Source organism: Heterocephalus glaber, unplaced genomic scaffold (assembly GCF_053883595.1).
Source record: "Heterocephalus glaber isolate CG9 unplaced genomic scaffold, H.glaber_assembly_v1.0 deba00001760, whole genome shotgun sequence".
Taxonomy (NCBI): Eukaryota; Metazoa; Chordata; class Mammalia; order Rodentia; family Bathyergidae; genus Heterocephalus; species Heterocephalus glaber.
In genome coordinates, this window is record NW_028258457.1 from 4,100,749 (window position 1) to 4,120,335 (window position 19,587).

The 19,587-nt window shown below is 56.8% G+C and overlaps 1 protein-coding gene across 2 annotated transcripts; it reads right to left on the bottom strand.

The window, feature by feature from the left end:
* Positions 1–331: 331 nt before the first annotated feature.
* Positions 332–18,053, bottom strand: Atp8b3 (ATPase phospholipid transporting 8B3). Of its 2 annotated transcripts, XM_004865927.4 has the most exons (28): positions 17,916–18,053; positions 16,594–16,652; positions 16,049–16,140; positions 15,238–15,351; positions 14,929–15,027; positions 14,593–14,654; positions 14,083–14,155; positions 13,915–13,985; positions 13,408–13,490; positions 11,684–11,842; positions 11,258–11,346; positions 9,579–9,769; positions 9,294–9,502; positions 9,051–9,082; positions 8,797–8,953; positions 7,930–8,118; positions 7,717–7,829; positions 6,355–6,519; positions 6,136–6,247; positions 5,503–5,578; positions 5,268–5,379; positions 4,734–5,079; positions 4,439–4,662; positions 3,910–3,993; positions 2,552–2,791; positions 2,110–2,248; positions 1,870–1,997; positions 332–1,063 (listed from the first exon to the last, which is right to left on the bottom strand). In XM_004865927.4, the coding sequence occupies exons 1-28, from the start codon at positions 18,035–18,037 to the stop codon at positions 467–469; spliced, it is 4,137 nt and encodes a 1,378-aa protein (XP_004865984.2). In that variant the 5' UTR covers positions 18,038–18,053; the 3' UTR covers positions 332–466. The 2 variants fall into 2 exon arrangements, 1 of the variants encoding a protein (XP_004865984.2); XR_015447561.1 differs by lacking the exon at positions 2,110–2,248.
* Positions 18,054–19,587: the final 1,534 nt, after the last annotated feature.

The window sequence follows — 19,587 nt, forward strand, 5'->3', positions numbered from 1 at the left end:
TGTGTGTGTGTGTGTGTGTGTGTGTGTGTGTTCTGGGATGGAACCCAGGTTGTTCACACTGAGCTGTCCTCAGCTCATTTTTTTTTTGTTTTTTTGAGTCGAGGTCTTGCTACAAAGTTCAGGCTGGCCTTGAACTCACTGTGTAGCCCAGGCTGACCTCAAACTCACAGCGATCTTTCTGCATCAGCCTCCCAAGTGCTGGGATGACAGGGATGTGCCACTAGGCCTGGCTATGCCATGCTTAGTGTTTTGTTGTCTAAAAACCAGGAAAAAAATATTCCTTGTGGCTTCCAACAGAGACCCGGAGGAAAGGAAGGAGCCCAAAGAAGTCTTGAGGTCAGGTGGATCCTGGTTTATTAGAAAGAGCGAAGGCCACAGCTCCTTTGTCTTCTGGGTCTGGCCTCCTGCTGGATGGCTGGCCTGCATAGGGAGGAAGCTGCTCCCCTGGGGGAAGTGACACCTGGCTCTAGAAGGAGTCTGGCAGCCACTCCATGAGTGACAGCTCCCTCTCCACAGACCCAGACTCTGTCTCCATGGGCTGCTCGCTCAGGGACTCCTGGGTCTGGCTGGGGCGGGTCCCTATGGCCACCTGGTGGGGGGCGGGTTCCTTCTGCCAGAAGGGCATCCAGTGGGATGGCCTCTCCTCCAGGGTTTGTGCCCTGCTCCCAGAATTCTGTTTCCAGGGGGACGGCTTGCTGTGCTCAGACAGTGGTGGCCTCTCCAGGGAAGCCTCAGACAGTTCATGCTGGCCCGCAGGGGCCCTGCTGGTGACAGCGGCCTGGTTTCCCAAGCCATCTAGAGTAGAGGCCGCTATCTTCCTGGGCTCCCAGGCCATTGAGGGCAGAGCCTCTTCGACCTCGTCAGACAGGGTTGCAGAGGCGACATTCATGTAGCTGTTGTCCCCGCGTGGCCTTCGCAAGCTTGTGCCCTGTGTGATGAGGTTCGCATAGCCCTCGTGGTGCGAGAAGGCATAGCTGGAGCGCCGGGCACGGGACTCCCGGTGGAACTGAGGCAGAGGCTCCTCTGAGACCTCCTTGCTCCGGGTCGCTTCTACCTCCTCCTCCTGCAGAGCAAAAGAGCAGCAGGGTCATCAGGCTTTCGGGTGTGCTGCTTGGTCTAGGGTCACCTGCTTCCCAGTGGGGGACACTCAAGAGAGCCAAGTCTGTCCTCATCCTTGTAAAGCCAGAGTTCCTCCCTGGGAACTGACTCTGGACCAGCCAATCAGAGTCCCTCCTTGGAGCCTGACTCTGAGTCAGCCAATTAAAAGAGTCCCCTCCCTTACTTGACTCTGAACCAGCCAATTAGAGTCCCTTCTCTTACTTGACTCTGAACCAGCCAATCAGAGTCCCAGCCCTTATTGAGCCAGCCAATCAAGAGTCCCTTCCCTTACTTTTGAGACAGGGCCTAAACTGATAAACTGCCCAGGCTAAGCTCAAATTTGTGATCCTCTTGCCTCAGCCTCCCAGAGAGCTTTGAGGTTTTGTTTTGTTGAACAGGATCCTGCTAAATTGCACAGGCTAGGCTCAAACTCTCATTCCTTCTGCCTCAGCTTCCCCTTTCCTTCCTTTTTAAGGCTGAGTAATATTCTATGGTGTAGAATGACCTCATTGTCTGTACTGTCTCATCTGTCGATGGACACTTGGGCCATTTCTAAGTCTCCCCTTTTACATAAACCATTCTCAGGCTGTTTCTGTCACCCTACTCCAAACCCAAGATAATTCCAAGTGGGCTCTGATGATGTTGGTGTGAGAACACAGGGTGACCCTTTGGGTGACAACTGCTGCCTCTGCTCCAGGATGTGTGGTCCCTGCCTGGGGAGAGGGGCCCCCAAGAGGACCATGTGCCTACTGGGGCTCCCAGGACCCTCACCCTGAAGCGCAGTTTCCTGAGCACACAGCGGAAGATGCGGAAGGTCAGCATGGCCAGTGTGTTCACCACCACATTCAGCAGCACCACCAGCAGGAACGGGGCCTGGGTCAGCACGGTGTGGAGGGCATCTGGGGACAGAGCGAGAGTCAAGGCAGAGACAGCTCCCCCTCCACCCTCTCCGCTTCCTGGGGGCGGCCCTCCCTGTGTCCACTCGCATCCTGTCGCCTGCCAGGAGCTCACACAGAAACGGGAAGGTCTTCGGGAAGAGCTGGTAGAGCCACAGGCTCTGGGTGGCATAAGTCATGACGGCATAGGAGCCCAGGCTGAACAGCACGGTCCCCAGGAACAGGAGGGTCCAATACCTGACGACCAGCATGACCTGGGCAATGGGGACAGAGGTCAGCCGGGGGCAGGGACTGAGCCCCCTGGGTCCAGGATGGACCCTGGTGAAGTCAGGAAGTGGAAGACAGCAGAGAGAGCTGGGCGTCATGGCACACGCCTGTCATCCCAGTACTCAGGAGGCTGAGGCAAGAGGGTCACCATGGGTTCAAGGCCAGCCTGGGCTACATAGTGAGCCCGTCTCAAAGCCCCTGTCCCACATGAAGTCAGTAGGGATGAGGCCTCGAAGACCCTGTCCGACCACCACCCCTACCCCAGGTTGGGACCAGGTGGCCCCACCCACCTCGACGGTGATGGTCAGCAGGCTGGACAGGGCCACCACCACCGAAAAGGACTGGTAGTCGCTGAGGCTGTTGGGCCCCGCCATGTTGCGAGTGATACACAGAGTGAGGAAGAAGTTGGCCAGCGAGGTGAGCACGCCCTGGATGATGGCTTTGAAAAATACCCAGTAGTTGAAGAACTCATCTTTCTGGCCAGCCACGTACAGCTCAGGCATCTGTAGGCTCTGCTTGGCGCTCACATCCTGGGGGGTGGGGGTGGGGGATGTCAGACTACTGGGCCATGGCCAGGCTGGGGGACCCCAAAAGGACACTGGGCCCCCACTGGCCACTCGCCTCACATGATGATTTGAGTTCAAGTGAATTAAAATGAAATGAGGGGAGCAAGGTGCAGGGCTGCAAGCCTGTCAACCCAGCTCCTCAGGAGGCTGAGGCAGAGGATCCCAGGTTCGAGGTTCTCAAGGTCTGTGCAAATACCGAGATATGTTATTATATAAGGGATCTAAGCACCTTACATTTGGGTATCGGTGGAAGATCCTGGAACCTGTCCCCCATGGTCACTCCGGGGTGCCTATGCCTATATTTCACTACAACTTAAAAAATTTAAGGGGGGACGGGGATTTAGCTCAGTGGTGCCTTGCCTGCCTAGCAAGCACAAGGTCCTGAGTTCAATTCCTGGTACAAAAAAAAAAAATTAAGGGCTGGAGGTGTGGCTAGTAATAGTGTGCCTGCTTAGAAAATGCAAAGCCCAGAGTCCCATCCCCAGCACAACCACCAAAAACAAACAAAAGAGAGCTTGATGTGGTGGTACACTTGCAATTACTTGTAGATTACACTTGTAATCTCAGCATTCAGGAGGCTAAGGCAGGAGGATTGCCATGAGTTGAGGCCAGCCTGGGCTACCTAGTGAGTTGAAGGACAGCCTGGACTACATAGCAAGACTCTGTCTCAACCCCCCACCCCCACCACCAAAAAAAGAAATGAAATGTAAACTCCAGTTCCTGGGTCCCACTGGCTGTGCTCAAAGGCTCACACCTGGCCATGTGTGGCTGTGGCTTCTGTAGTGGGCAGTGTGGTCCGGACATGTCCATCATCTGGGATGTTCTCTGGGATCCCCCTACTCTGGACAACCTAGGTGGGGCCTCTTGGGATTTGGGGGGACACGTGTAGCCTGGACTGCAGGATTAGGGGACTCAAAGAGAAGGAGGCGGCGGGGGAGCCCTCCGACAGCCCCCCTGAGACACCAGAGCTCTGCTAGGAGCAGATACGATGCAGTGGCAGGGAGGGAGTTGGGCCATACCCCACCTGGACCTCACACCACGGTCCAGGCAAGAGGCTGACCTGGGCCTCATGCCCTGCTCACCTGCTCAAAGAGGCCCATGTAGAGAACTGGAAGGGTGCTGTAGAGCAGATTGCAGAGCGCCAGGAACCAGCCTTCATACAGGGGCTGTACGAGGGTCAGAGATGCATCACAGACCCCCACGGGCACCAGGGAGGCCTCCCGGGGGATTAGGAAGCGGCTGAGTTACACTCAGCTTTGGGGCTGAGACCAGGGGTGGGTTAAGCAAGGTTTGCATGAAAATTGGGGGAAATTTAAAGACAAGATAAAAAATCAGGGGAGAAGCCTGGCATGGTGTCACGCCCCTAGCATTTCAGCACCCTGGGAGGCTGAGGCAAGAGGACTGCAAGCTCCAGCCCAGCCTGGGCAACATCAGGACTTAGCAAGACCATCTTAAAATTTAAAATCCCCCTCTCTCCACCTCCCAGAGTGCTGGGATTGCAAGTGTGCCCCCTCACATGTGGCCTGATATGACTGAGCCCCAACCCATGATGGAGAGGGGGCAGAACGCCCAGCAGGGCTCCAGACTGAGAAGGGCAGGGAGACAGCACACCTGGGCACTGAAGCTAGTGTAGCAGGCAAACCAGATCTGGGCCATCAGGCTGGCCACCGTCTTGTAGAAGAAGTAGCGCAGGAACTTGCAGGCCCGCAGGTAGGACCAGCGCCCATGCACCAGCAGCAGCCGCCGCAGGAAGCAGAACTGGCCTAGCGCATAGTCACTGTTCTGCACGGCTTGCATGCCCTCCTGGCCCGCCAGCCCCACACCGATGTCCGCAGCTGCGGGAGAAGTGCACACTGTGAGCCCTGGCCACCCAGGTCGGCCACACCCCGCCCCCTCAGCCACCCACTCTTGATCATGTTGACGTCGTTGGCACCATCCCCAATGGCCAGGGTGACAGCTTGCTGGTATTTCTTGACCAGTGCCACGATCAGGGCCTTCTGCTTGGGTGTCACCCGGCAGCAGATGACCGCTTGGCACCGGGAGGCCAGGTCCACGAAGGCCCGTTCTCGCCACGCCTCGGGGCTCTCCTGCTTCCGCTTGGCCTTGGACCGACGCGAGGATAGCAAGGTCCCCAAGCTCCACCACATCATGGAGATGCGTCTCGTGGCACTCAGCTCCTCCCTGGCCTTGTCCTCCGCCTCTCTCTGGACCACAGCCCGGGGCTCCTTGCGCAGGGTCAGCAGCAGCTGATCCTAGCCGGGGCGGGGAGGAGGGACGCTGTCACCATCTCATCCTCTATGCCCCCAGGCAGGCACTCATCCTGGGACGTCCCTCCGGGTAGGGTCTCTGAGTGTCGTCATCTGAAGTCCCAGTGGCCCCAACTCTTCCCGGGCCCCTCCTCTACCCCAGACCTCACCGCCTGCCCTGAGCCCACACTGACCAGGAAGTCCCCACTGATGACCATGGCCACCTCAGTCTGCAGCTGGAACCTCAGGCTCTGGCTGGTGGTCATCACCAGCTTGCTGTGCTCCTCATACGAGTCCAGGATGACACTGTGGGTGGGCAGGGAGGCCCGGGGCTATGCTCAGCCTGGGCCACCCAGCGCTGCCCTGACTTCTCCTCCTGGGCCTCCCTGTCCTGTGGTGCCTCAGTTTCCCCTCTGTGCAAGAGCTTACTTTATGTCCCGTGCCTCGAGGATGAGCATGTTGTCTGTCAGCAGCTGACACGCAAACCCGATGTTCACCGCTGTCTCTGCAAACCAGCTGCTCAGCACCTTCAGAAAACCCTACCTACTCACCCCTCCAGGGGCCCATGCCCACCAGACTATGGCCTGACCAATCACAGCAATGTCTCCTCCCCCTCCCCTCCCCACTGATTGGTTCAGGGCTGGGCATGTCACCCAGGTTGGCCAATAAAAGCCAGCCCTGAGACTCTGGTTTAGCTGTGGGCCCCCCCCAGGGGGTACCTGAGCCCTGAGTCAGAGGCACCGTTGTGCTTGGGTCCCACTACACCTTTAAGAACCCTGAAAATGTCTAAATTCCTTTTTAAATCACAAGGGAAAAAAAAAAAAGTCAATCCCCAGTCCTTTTTGAGACAGTCTTGTTAAGCTAAATTGTTAAAATGTCCGGGGGGGGGGGGCTCCAACTCAAGATTCTCCTGCCTCAGCCTTCCAAGTGCTGGCATTACAGGTTCTCACCAGGGCATTTTTAATTGCTCCTGTGTCAACCTGGAGGGCAATGCTCAACCCAACAAACAGGGCAGAGGGATGATGGGGTTGGAACAAGGGGACAGGGCTGGTGGTGCCACACCTTGCTTGTCTCCTGTGAGCACCCATACTTTAATGTTCCCCTTCCTGAGACTGCTGATGGTCTCTGGGACCCCATCCTGGAGCTTGTCCTCAATGGCTGTGACTCCCAGCAGCTGGTGGGGGTAGAAGCGGCAGGAGCTGAGCTCAGCTCCCAGCTCCCTGGTCCCGGGGGGGGGGGGGTTCCAGGGCTGGTTGGCCAGGCCCTCACGCATCCAACCACCTGCAGGCCCTGCTCCATGTCATTGTACACCTGGTGCAGTGCCTGCGCGCGGTCCTGCAGCTGCATGGAAGCCTTCTCATGCCTCAGCCGCCACTCCTGGTAGGCACACTCCTCCACTTCCTTGTAAGCCAGGCACAGTGTTCGAAGGGTCTGCTCTGTGAAGGCCTGGGGTGGTGGCCGTGGCTATCAGTGCCCTGTCCCCGAACAAGCCTCTCTCCCTCCATACTCTCCCTCTAGACATCAGCTCCCTCTGGCCCCCAGGCCTTTTCAGGGACAGAACTTTTCTAACTCCTCCTGTGGTAAATTGTTTTTCATGTTTGTTTTTTAAGACTGAGTCTCACTATGTAGTCCAGGCTGGCCTCTAACTCTGTGACCCTCCTGCCTCAGCCTCCTGAGTGCTGGGATCACAGGTGTACACCACCACACCCAGCTCTGTGGCAGATTCTAACTCTCCTGATTGCCCACCTGGGACCCCTCTCTGTCAGTCACCTCCCTCAGGACTCCTGGAAAGGCCCAGAATCCACACAACCTAAGAACGGCCTGAGGGCTGCTGGTCCCCAGTAAGGTGCCCACCACACCCAGCCCAGGATCCCTTCCCCTGGGGCGCTCAGGCATTATGGGGTAAGGGTGGGATATGAGGTCCCCTGCAATGGCACAGCAAGGCCCAAGGATGGCCAGAGATTCAGACAGGTTTTTGCCCTTCCTTGGGCCTCAGTGTATCCTCCTGTGCCATGTGGCGGGTGGTTGATCCCACTTGCTGAGCTCCTGTGCATTGGGTCCTCATTCTGAGAGACCTGAAGCTGAACTCTTTCCTCTTCAAGGCAAAGGAGGCACCCTGGGGATCCCAGAAAAGCCTTGGGGAGCTCCCAGCTGGGCTCTGACACCTCCATCCCTAGAGTTCAGGCCCAGGCTAGAGAGGAGAGGCCTAGAGGTGGCAGAGCCAGCAAGAGACAGAGAAACAGCTGAAAAGGGCCAGCTGTGGAGTCTGGGCTTTACCCACAGACCCACAGGGGAAAGGCTTCAAGCAGGGGTGGCTGAGAGCCATCCTGGAACCTAGGTCTAGCTAGGAGATTGGGGGGGGGGGCGTCCAAGGCCACAGCCCAAGCTGCCCTGCCCACAGGATGTCATATGAATTGAGAGACACCCTCTCTGGGCAATTTCAATTTGGAGTTCAGTTCCCTCCCAGTCTGTGTGTGTGTGTTGGGAGAAGGTGCCTGAGCAGTGCACAGTCTGCCCAACTGTACATGGCTGCCGCAATGGCCTGCAGCTACTTCTCTACCCACTCTTTTCTTCTTCTCTTCTCTCTCTATTCCTGTCCACGCACTTACATGCACACCACCATTGCCCCAAGCCAGGACTCACAGACAAGACTCTTTCTGTGTTTGCCTCCACCACACTCCTCTTGCCCAAGCGCTCAAAGATGACTGTGTCAGCACCCTTGGTGTAGAGGCAGATGGAGCCCTCTGGTGTCCGCACTGTGGGGTTGGGGGAGGAGGCCTGGCTGCCCCATACAGATTCCCCCAGCCCAGCCTCCACCTGTCCCCGTCCCGTGGCAGGGAGCTGCCCCGGCCTCACCCAGCACCGACATGCGCTTTCGCACGCTGTTGAAATCCATCAGGGCCAGGACCTCATAGACTCGCTGTTCCCCCAGCTCCACCAGCGTGATGGTGTCCTGGGTGCGAGACAGGAACACGTAGCCGAAGTTCCGGGCTGCTGTGACCAGTGCCTCCTCGTCTGGGGAAGCCGCCTGGTACAGGAGCTGGTCTGGGAGGAAGGGAAGCATGGGGTAGGGACAGGGGTAGACAGTGAGCCTGCAGCCAGAGAGAGAGAGAGAGAGAGAGAGAGAGAGAGAGAGAGAGAGAGAGAGACCACAGGCAGGGCCCGACTCCACCTGCACAGGCAGAGGAGGAAACTGTGTCATAGGGGCTTATAATTCTGTTTTTCATTACTGGGAACTGAACCCAAGGCCTTTGCACTGAGCTACATATCCAGCCCTTTTTATTTCATTTTTGAGTTCGGGCTGGCCTCCACTCATGGCGATCCTCCTGCCTCAGCCTCCAAAATATTTATAATTACAGACATGGGCCATGCCCAGCATTTTTTGTTTTTTTTTTTTAAACACCTTCCCTAAATTGCTAAGTTGCCCAGGGTGGGCTGGAACTTGAGATCCACCTGCCTCAACTTCCCAGAGAGCACTTGCAAATGTTTGTTGGATGATGGTCCCTGGGGCCTCTACACCCTCCAGGCCCTGAGGAAGGGAGGTGGGTATTCGGGTCCCCATCTACGTGACCTTGTCGATTGAGGTCCTCTTCCGGGGCTCAGATCCCAGGCCTGCCCATCCCATTGACCGCAAGCTCTCTGCCAACCCAGGCCTAGATGGGTACGGCCTGCGGGGTGTACGGTCAGGAATCCCAAATGCTCCCCGAGGCGGCGGGCACTCACTGTCCTTCTCCTGGACCATGACCGTGTGGCAGATGGCCAGCACGCGCCAGAATTCCCGCACGGCCTCGTCCTGCTTGCTCTGCACTGCGCGCAGCAGCTCTGCGTTGAAGAACGAGAGCTTCCCGTCCGCAAACTCATTCCACAGGTACGGGTTCTCCTGTAGGGGGCGCAGGCGGGCAGGGCCCAGGCTGACTCAGGCAGGTCCCCGCCCACCCCACACCACCCAGGGTCCTGGGGCTGGCTGCAGCGCTCACCTTGGGGCATGTCCCTTCCTCGTTCTCCGGACCTGGGGAAAGACCCCAAGTTTCAGGGCTCAGCTCCAACTCAGGGTCCCACCGTCCCCTATCCCCCAGTCTCAGGCTTCAGATGTCGTCTGGGGCAAGGAGGCTGCCATGTGTGGTTCAGATTTGGGCAGCTCAAGCTTCGAAGGGGGTGGGGCACTCACACCCCCCCGGGTGTGCCCCTGGACAGGGCGCCGTGTGGGCTGCAGGCCCCACCGTAGATGCGGCCGCTGATGCAGCACTTCTTGAAGGTCATGACGTTCTGCGTGAGCGTGCCTGTCTTGTCCGAGAACACGTACTGCACCTGGCCCAGGCAGTCGTTGAGGCTGGTGCTGCGGGCCTCGGCGGACACGTCGTGGGGTGCGTAGTACATGTCCAGGTCCCAGTTGATGAAAGCGCTGTTCCCCAGGTAGATGAACTCGGATCTGCAAGTCACAGCTGTCACGTGCGTCCGGGCCGCCAGGACTGCCCGCAGGCACAGCCAGGCCGCCGCAGGCTCACATGATGAACATGGCCATGGGGACCATGACGCTGAGCAGGATGAGGAAGGCCCAGAAGACCAAGAAGGACTCCATGAAGAGGCCCCTTGAGGGCTCAGCCGGCACATAGTGGTGCTTGTCCTTTAACTCGCGCTCCATCAAGAAGAAGCCCACGGTCAGCGCCAGGGAGACCACCACGAGCAACAGGAAGATCTGTGGGCAGGCAGTGCAGGGTGGAGGTGCAGGAGGCCCTGGGGGGCCCTGAGGTGTCCTGGGCACTCCACAGCGGTGGCCACCAGGGAGGCAGGGTCTCCATTGGGCTTCGCTTATCTTGCCTTTTCTTTTCTCTTTTCTTTCTTTTTTTTTTCTAATGGGGATTGAACCCAGGGCCTTCACACTGAGCTCCATCCTCAACCCTTTTCATTTTTTATTTTGAGACAGGGTCTTGTGAAGTCACTAAGTTACCCAGGCTGGGCTTGAACTTGAGATCTTCCTGCCTCAGCCTCCCAAAGTGCTCGGATGATAGGTGTGTACCATTGCACCTAGCTTATAGTAACTTTTATTTTTTTGTTTCTTCGTTTGTTTTTGGTTTTTGAGACAGGGTCTCACTATATAGTTCAGGCTGGCCTTGAACTCACAGCGATCCTCCTGGATCCTCCTGTCTCAGCCTCCCAGAGGCTGGCTTACCATCGCACCTGGCTTATAGAAACTTTTTTAAATGATGGAGTCATCCCCGGTACCAAAAAAAAAAAAAAATGATGGAGTCTGTCATGATGTTCCACACCTGTAATCCCAGCACTTGGGAGGCTGAGGAAGGAGGTTCCCTGTCAGTTCAAGGCCACCCTGGGCTACATAGCAAGATCTTGTGTTAAAAACAAAACACAAACCAAAACTGAGGGCTGGGGATTTAGCTCAGTGATTCCCCACCTGCCTCACAAGTTCAAGGTCCTGAGTCCCATCTCCAGTACAAAAAAAAAAAAAAATGATGGTGATGATTGGGCAAAAAGTATCCTGAAATTTCAGAGGTCAGGTGAACATTTGATTATTTTCTATAAGTGTGAAAAATGTCAGAATTGAAATTTATATTATAAACCTTTTTTAAGGAATAGGGACATCACTCAGTGGTAGAGCACCTGCCTAGCATGTTCGGTGGTCATGACCCAGGTTTCATCCCCAGTACCGCAAACAAACAAACCTCTCCTTTTCTTTTTTTTGCAGCACTAAGGGTGGAAACCAGGATCTTGAGCACGCTAGCCAAGTGCTCTGCCCCTGAGACACACTCCCTCCCTTTTAAATTTAATTTATATTTTCAACAAGATCTCACTAAGTTTCCCAGGCTGACCGTGAAATCTAGATCCTTCTGATAGCTGGGATTATAGGCATGTGGTACTGCGCCCGGCTCAAATCAATTTTTTAAGTTGTTACTCTGAGTGTGGTGGTGTGCCTGCAGTCCCAGCCATTTAGGAAGCTGAGGCAGGGGAATGGCTTGAGTCCAAGAGTTTGAGGCCAGCCTGGGCAACACAATGAAACCTCATCTCAAAGTTTCTTTTTTCTTCTTCTGTCTGAAACATCGAGCCATAGGATCATTCTGCACATTTTGCTGAAGACGGAAACAACAGCCAGGGGTTCTGTCAGTAGGATGGAGCCCTGTCCCTGGCCCTTCCCAGTGTACCTCAGGGTGAGAACTCTTTTGCAGCTCACCAAGACCACCAGCTTGTTCATGAAGAGGTCAATCTTGGTTCTCTTCAAGTGGATATTTCCACAGTTCTTCATGATCTTTGTGTCAAAACCTGCAGGGTTTGCATCCTTCTATCCCGCTGTTATTCACCCATCCATCCATCAGTCCATTCATACACTCATCCATCCACTAATCCACCTGCCTATTCATCCATCCAACCATTCACCTATCCATTCATTTACCTGTCCACAACCCATCCATCCACTTATCCAAATGCCTATCCTTCCCTCTACACACAAACCCCCATTTTTTTCTCCCAAAACCATGGTCCTGGCTCAGCCTGTCCATTTTTAGAGCTGAGATCGAAGCAGCAAAGCCCACGATGCTCACAGGCTGTGCGGCTGAGCCTGCCCCCACCAGGACTGCCCTACCCACCCTCCTGGCCGTACCTGCATAGATTACCAAGCCATAGCAGGCATCGGTGTTTCGGATCTTGCAGCCTCGCAGGAGGAGGTTGCCAATGTCCAGGGCATACTTCTTGCTGTTCCACTCCAGGCGCCCCACAAACTGGTGCATCCGGCTGTTGGGCGACTCACACACCACCGTGCCTGTGACAATCTGTCAGTCACCACCCCTGGCTCCTTGCCACCCCCCCCCCTGCTGGGGGAAACATTCCTGGGACCCCAGGTTCCAGTCCCCTCATGTTCCAGCCCCCTCATGTTCCCTTCCTGGGATGTTGCTAGACACTGCTTGTGCAATGGCAGCATTCGCACCTGTGAGTCTCCTCACGGTCACACTGTGTCCCAGGGGGCAGCCCCAGGACTTGGCACACACCAGGTGCTCAGTAAGTGTTTGAGGGAAGGGGTGGCCACTAGGGGGAGCTTTGCCCAGCACCGTGACCTTACTGGGTGCTGGGCCCCTCCACGGCCTTGTCATCTATTGTCACCCCGGAACTGGATGTTGTTGGCATCGCTCCCAGTTCAGCAAATGGGCTCCAGCAAACACTAGCCCAAGGTAATGGTCAGTGAGGGATCAAATAACAATGGTGTGTAGGCTGGGACCCCAGCAGGGAAAGAGCCGGGGGGCCATCATTCCATCCATCATCCATCCATCATCTATCCATCCATCATCCACCCATTCAGCCATCCATCTACCCACCCATCCATCCACCCATCCATATCTCCATCATCCCTCCATCTACCTACCCATACATACACCCATCCATACACCTACCACCTATCCATATACCCACTCATCCATCTCCTGTTTGCCCAACCACCCATCCACCCATCACCCATCCAACCATCATTGATCCACTCACCTATCCATTATCTAGCCATACATCCACCCTTTCATCCACCCATCCATTCATCCATCTACCCATCATCCATTCATCCATGTATCCATCCATCCACTCACCCATTCATCCACCTATCCATCCATCCATTCATCCATCCATCCATCCATCCATGCATCCATCCATGGATCCATCCATCCATCTATATACCCTCACTGACCACTCCCTGGAGTGGTGTTTGCTGGCCCACTCCATATACCCATATATAACAGCCGAGAAAGATTCTATGTCTAAACCAATGAGAGCAACTTGTTTCCATGATTAAAAAAATTATGCTAACATAAAAATATCCCAACTTTTCTTTTTTGTTTGTGTGTGTGTGTGTGTGTGTGTGTGTGTGTGTGTGTGTGTGTGTGGTCCTGGGGGTTGAACCCAGGACATTTGCACTGAGCTACATCCCCAGCCCTTTAAAAAAATTTTTTTTCAATCTTGAAACAAGGTCGCACTAAGTGTTTAAAATTTCCAGGCTGAGAAATCCTCCTGCTTCAGCCTCCCAGAGCACTGGGATTACAGATGTGTACCACCATGCCCGGCTGCCAATATGCCAACTTTTACTCTCATTGAGGGGACAGGAAATAGGCCTGAGAAAGACTGGCCTGTTGGAAGCTTCTGGACCCCAAAGGCTGGCAAATGCACAGGAAAGAGGCTAATTTAGTGAGAAGGGAGTGCCTGGCTGGGTGCCCTAGCCACCACCACCATACACTCGGGGCCATTGTCAATGCCAGTGACATGGGGTGGCCTCATGCCTATCATACAGAGGGACAGACGGAGGCCCAGATGACCCATGGGATGCCGAGCCAGCTCAGTGCCTCTCACCGTTGAAGGCTGCCATCGTCTTTGGGCTGATCAACTCATGATGGGTGACCGCCAGGGCCTGTCTGAACTTCAAGTTGGTTTCCCTGGTAACCAGAGGGGAAAGGGCCTCTGGATGGTGCCCTTCGGCCAGGAGCCATGCCTGCTCCAAGGTCTTTTGCTCAGCACCTACTATGTACCAGCTGTCAGCAAAAGATTGAGGCCCAGAGAAGGAGAGGGCCTTGCCCAAGGTTACACAGCACATTAGCCCTCAGCTACATCTCCAGCCCTTCCTTATTTTCTATTTTGAGCCAGAGTTTCACTAAGTTGCCCACACTGGACTTGAACTTGAGACTCTCCTGCCTCAGCCTCTCAGAGTGCTGGGATGACAGGTGTGTGCCTTGCTCCTTCCTCTGCTTTTTTCTTATACCCCATGCTGGCTTGGCAGCTTCCTCATTCGTAGCTGAGTATGGGGGCTCCCTCTGGCCTGGCACCCAAGACCCTGGGTCCCACCTTGCTGCAGCTTCCTACCCATCGATGTCGGCTGTTTCCACGTAGCACAAGCTACTGGGCTCCGTGCTGGCCAGCAAGAGCAAGTCGGCCTGGGTGGGCAGGAAGGGACAGAATGGCAGGAGTGGTGGCAGGCCGGGTAGGGGAGCACAGCCTGCCCGGGGCACCCGTGGCCCAGCCCTGGCTCACCGGTACGATGCTGTCCTTGGTAAGACACACCACATCCCCCACACACAGGTCTTTCCACTTCCGCCACTTGAAACTGCAGGGAGAAGCAGAGGGCTGGGGTCTCAGGGCCGTGGTGGGGACCCAGGTGAGGGCGCATTGCATCTGGAGACCCTGTTGACCCCCTCTGGGTCCTTGCTCCTCGGGGCCCGGCCTAGCAGCTGCCCTCCTGCACTTTGCTGCCCCCTTGGGTCCAATTTCCTTTCTGTGCCCCACCAGGGTCCCCCACCCCAGTCCTTTCCAGCCTCCCCACCCACAACTGAGCTCTCCACTCCACGAGCCTCTCTGTTCCCATCCCAGGTCCCACCCCAGACCTGGCAGACAGTAGGCACCTAATAAATGCAAGCCCGGGTCCTGGTCAAGCCCAGTCGGGACACCCAGGAGCATAGAGAGCTCTGGCCATTCCTCAGCCACTACCACCCACGCCGGCCTCTGTGTCCCCAGATGTCCCCGAATGGTCGCCCCCAGCCTCACCTCTTCCCAATGAGCATCTGGCAGGGCCGGTTGTTAATGGCTCTGTCACTCCTGTGTCGCCCCTGGGGCCAGAGGGTGGCATCAGAGGTAGACTTGGGTCCCCTGCCCCCACACTGTCCCCACCCTGCCTACAGTGAGGTGTCCTTGCTGGCCAACACCAGGCTGTCTGTCCAGGGAACTCCAAACCCAGATGCCACCTAAATACAGCAGCTGACAGAGCCAGGGGGCACCCAGGTGCAGGACGAGGGGACAGAGTTGCCTCCCCATGGCCCCTGAAGGTCCAGGAAGCCCACCCCGCCCCCTGTGCCACACCCAGGCTCTGGAGATCCGGCTTACAATGTCATCCACCAGGTCACGGGCGCCGCGGATGAGGAGGAGGCAGAGCAGCGGGATGAAGAGTGTGACCCACGGCAGTGTGGAGATCTCAGGGATGCTCTGCGGGGACAGGGCTTGCAGTGGTCCCTCCCCAACTGCCTCCCTGAGTGGGGGCTCAGCAGGGCTAGGCTGTGGGGCCTGCTAGCTGCCCAGAGGAGGGGATGAGGACATGGCCCTGCTGCCTGAGTGGTCAGGGAGGCTTCTTGGAGGAGGCTGCAGAGACACAGCTGGGGTGGAGGGCAGGCCCTAAACCCCTGGAGCCCGACCCACCTGCAGGATGATGATGAAGAGGAAGTAGAGGTTGGACACACGGTGGAACTGCTCGTACAGGTTCCAAGGCAGGAAGGAGAAGAAGTTGTACTTGGCTGTGTGGATGCCATTGGTCTGGAAGGAGAGCCGCCGGGGTGAGGTGGGGGGTGGTGTTGGGGCTATAAAGGCACAAGCTGCCAGCCTAGCCTAGCAGGACACTGCTGGGAGAGGCCACGCCAGAATGTTACACACCCATACTGAGCACCTGCTGAATGCCAGGCCTGGAGCTGACCCTGATTAAACATCTAATAAATGCAAGGCTTTAAGCCAGGTCTTAAGGATCACCCGCTGGAAGGCTGCATCTCAGGCCAGAATGTACTGAGTGTCCACTGCATACAAAGCCTCGGGCCAGCATTAATGGAGCTCCTACTGAGTACAGAGAGACCTGGAGCTATGAGCCCAGGATTTCCAAAATGAAGCCCCTGGGGAGTTTGGGTAGGGCTGGGATAGACTCACTGGCCCTTTGGGCTGTGTATTAACTGACTCTACAGTGTACTGGACAGGGCTGAGAAGAGGCCCACCTAATCAGTGGTTTGCTCAGAACAGATGCTATAGTCAGTCATGGTGACACACACCTGTCATCCCAGCACTCAGGAGGCTGAGGCAGGAGGATTGCCAGCCTGGTCTACAGAGTGAGACCCTGTCTCAAAAAAGGGGGCGATGTGCTACAGTCCCTGTGATTAGAAGCATCAAGCCAATGCAAGTAATGGGCAGAATTCAGGGAGCATAAAAACAAGACTGAGACCGGATGGTGGGACGCTACAGGGCCCACCTGGTACTTCCTCCTGCGCCAGCATAGGAAGCCCTTCTCCTGGAACTGCTGGTGGTAGGCAGCGTTGTTGGCCTTCACCTCCCAGGTGAACGCTGCAGTGAGAGGGGAAGGGGTGCCAACTGCAGCGCTTGTCAGAGGACAAACACCCTAATGACACCCAGGAGGAGGACTAATGGGCCCCCAGGGGCCCTGGCACTGGGAATTCCCAGCCCAAGATGTCAAGGAGCTCGTAAACAAACCAAAGGCACTTCTGGGGGTCTTGCCCCACGGTAGGTGCATGTGGATCCCAAGAGGGGCCCCTCCTACCTCCAGGCCCTGGAGACCCAGGAACGCCTGCTTATCTTACAGATGGGGTAAACTGAGGCCTGGTGATGGGCTCCCAGCATCTCACACACCAAAATCCAAAACCACCAAATCCAAAGTCTATCATTCATGGATAAGTAGGGTTTGAGACAACCCCTTGCAATTCACAGAAGTATGTGCTGGGGGTCCCCACCCCCCTGCCCCCTTTCCTTCTCCCACTCCCTCCTCAGCCCATCATGCACCTGTGTCCTTGTCGTCCTGCAGATCTTGTCCAGACATAGCCCTGCCCATGCTGGTGGGACTGTCCAGGGAGAGAGGTCCAAGGTCAAGATAGTGCCCATGGCCCCAGTCTGTACTAGGTGTTGTCTTTAAGGAGCCCAGAGACTAAAATGTCACCTTCCACGTCCATCTGTGGCCCCCTCCCTGGACTCTGTGAAGGTCCAGCAGTTGTGGCTCCCCACCCTGTGGCTAGCCCCCCCTTGCCTCTCACCCAATGCGAAATTAGGTGCATGGTCCATGCTTGTTGACTGACCAAACAAAGCCCAGGGTCATATATTATATTATATCTCAGAGCAGTGTCTCTAAGTGGGTCAAGCCTCTAAGAGCTGTTTGGAGCCAGATCCAGGCAGGTACAGCCACCCTGCAGAGGAGCCCAGTGGTCAGGGGAAAGTGGAAACAGACCGGAACCTCCTGAAGAGTCGGGAACCCTGTCACTAACGAATTCGAGTCTGGCTTTACACCCAGGGGCCTGGTCCAGTCCCAAGGACAGGCGCAAACCGCCGACAAGCAGGAGTCCCTGCAGCTCTCCAGACGGCCCCCTCTCCCGCCAGCACTTGGCCAGCCCCTCCTCGCCAAGCCCTGGCACAGGCTGACTGGCTGCGGGGCCACCTCGTCCTCACCCTTCCGGTCTCGCTTCATACTCCCCAGAGCGTCCTGGCTGGGTCCTGCGCCTCCTCCGGGGGTCCCCTCTGCCTGGGGAGCCCCTCATCCTGCTCTGATCGCCTTCTCTCCTCTACTTCTTTGCCTGTCCTGGATTCCCGTGAAGCCCCAAACCCCTCTAGGGGACAGAGACTGAGTCATAGGTGTCCCCAGGGCCGCGTTGCACAGGGCCAGCTCGGGTCCTCCTGGGTGCCTCAGCACAGCCTGCGCCCTATCAGCAGAGGAGGAAAAGCGAGGCTGCGGTGCGGGGGACGTAGCCCGTGGGAAGTCGGGGGACCGGCTGGGGTGATGCTCAGATGGCCAGAATCCCCCAGAGTGTGCCTGTGGCAGAAATACTCAGGTTTCGCTTACCCTACAGCCTACCAGATGCCCCCTTAAACCGGAAGCTAGAGTTTTCCCCTAGGAACAGCTGCATGGGGTCGATGCCCCGAGTGCAGGCCAGGCCTCCCTGGAACGGGAGACCCCGGCGCAGTGGACGCAGAGCTCTCTGAGCCTCCTCTAGGGCCTCCGTCGCGCTAACCTCTAGAGGGCGCCTTCTCCTCCACCGCTGCATCCCCAGCCTTCAGGCTGGCGGGACTCAGAGAGGGTCCCTGGATGCACAGCCTTGGGAGTACCCGCTGCTCACCTGCGCCGCCCCGCAGTGATGGAGCCGTTAGCCTGGGGCCAAACGGTCCGTAACGCGCGGGGGCGGGCTCTGGGGCGGAGTGCTGGGTTATGGAAGGGCGGGGCCGGAAGAAGGCGGTGCATTGCGTACAGAAGGGGCAGAGGCGGGGCCAGGCTCCAGGGGAAGGGAGGGGAGTCAGGGGCGGGGCTAGGGCCGATGGGCCTAAAGGAGCAGGGGCGGGGCCAGGCAAAGGGTGGGTGGGCGGGGACCTCAGAGGAGGGGCGTGACTCAGGGGCGGGGTCAGGGTGGAAGGCAAGGCCTCGAGGGGCCAAGGGAGGAGGCGGGGCCTTGTGTTGTCAAGGCAGAGGAGGGCCAGCCATAGAGATGGGGCCTGGAGGAACCCCGGCCATCCGGGCCTTGCAGAATGCGGGTGGGGGTGGGGCTTTAAGAGAGGGACGGGGCATGTGGGCCAGGCCTCAGGGGATGAGCCCAGGACAAGGAGGAGCCTGGGAGTCCTGTGGGGTTGAGGTCAACATCCAGGGTAGGGAGTACAACCGGACCGGAGTGGGATGGTGGATGGGGCTTTATTCTGCAGAGCAGACTGGGGAGAGGGTCTTCAAAGCCCGACATGGGTAGATCTGGTCGGGAATAAATAGAGCTGAGAACAGGGCTGAGGCTGGGTTTGCCCATGTGGCCTGGAGCGGCAAGTAGGAAGCACAGGTGATTGCAAATAGGCAGAGCGTGTCCCAGGTGGGTACCCAGGTTCCCTCACTCATTCCTGCCTGAGTTAATGAGCACCTCCCATGCACAGGTGCAGGTTTCTCCCGGCCGGGGGAAGGCGGTTCTAGTTATTCTTTCACCTTCTTTTCCTCCTTCTTTGGAGGGATCCTGAGAACCCAGGATCTTTTCACTGAGCTACATCCCCAGTCCTTCTATTCTTTTTCTTTTTGGTACCAGGGATCAAACTCAGGACCTTGTGCTTGCAAGGCAGGTGCAGTGCCACTGAGCTAAATCCCTGGCCCCAGTCCTTTGATACAAGGTCTCACTGTGTACCCCAGGCTGACCTTGAATTCATGGCGCTTGCCTTGGCCTCCTGAGTGCTAGGATTACAGGCGTGCACCATCACAACTGGCCTTTTCCTTTTTTATATTTTTGAGGCAAGGTCTTGCTAAGGTGCCCAGGCTGGTGTTGAACATGCAATCCAATCTTTCTGCCTGTCCCCCGGAGTACTGGGGTGACAAGCACAAACCACCGCTCCCAGCTGGAAAAAGCCCACTGGGCTTCCTCGGGAACAGGGAGTCCTCTGGGGAGATGGGCCCGGCCAGGCTGCAGTCTGGGTGAGCCAGGGCCAGAAGGTGTGCAGGGGGAGGCTACTCGAGACACAGTCCCTCGAGGCGGGGTCAAGCAAGCTGATGAGCTCCATTTCTAATATTTTGACCCAGAGGAACTGTCTGCAGCATAGAAGTCAGGCAGGCAGTAGGCACTTAGCTGTCCTTATCCCCTCTCCCATGTCCAGCGCTGAGGTCCCTTCCTCTGACGGGCCCTACCCAATACTAGAGTGCCTGTGTCCAGCTCTGTCCCCCAAGCTCCCCTCCCTGTCACCTGCAGGCAGATGTGGGGTGAACGGATGGATGACGGTGTGTAAGGAAGGGGCACAGGAACCCTGCCTCCCTCATCCTAGCACCAACCTAAG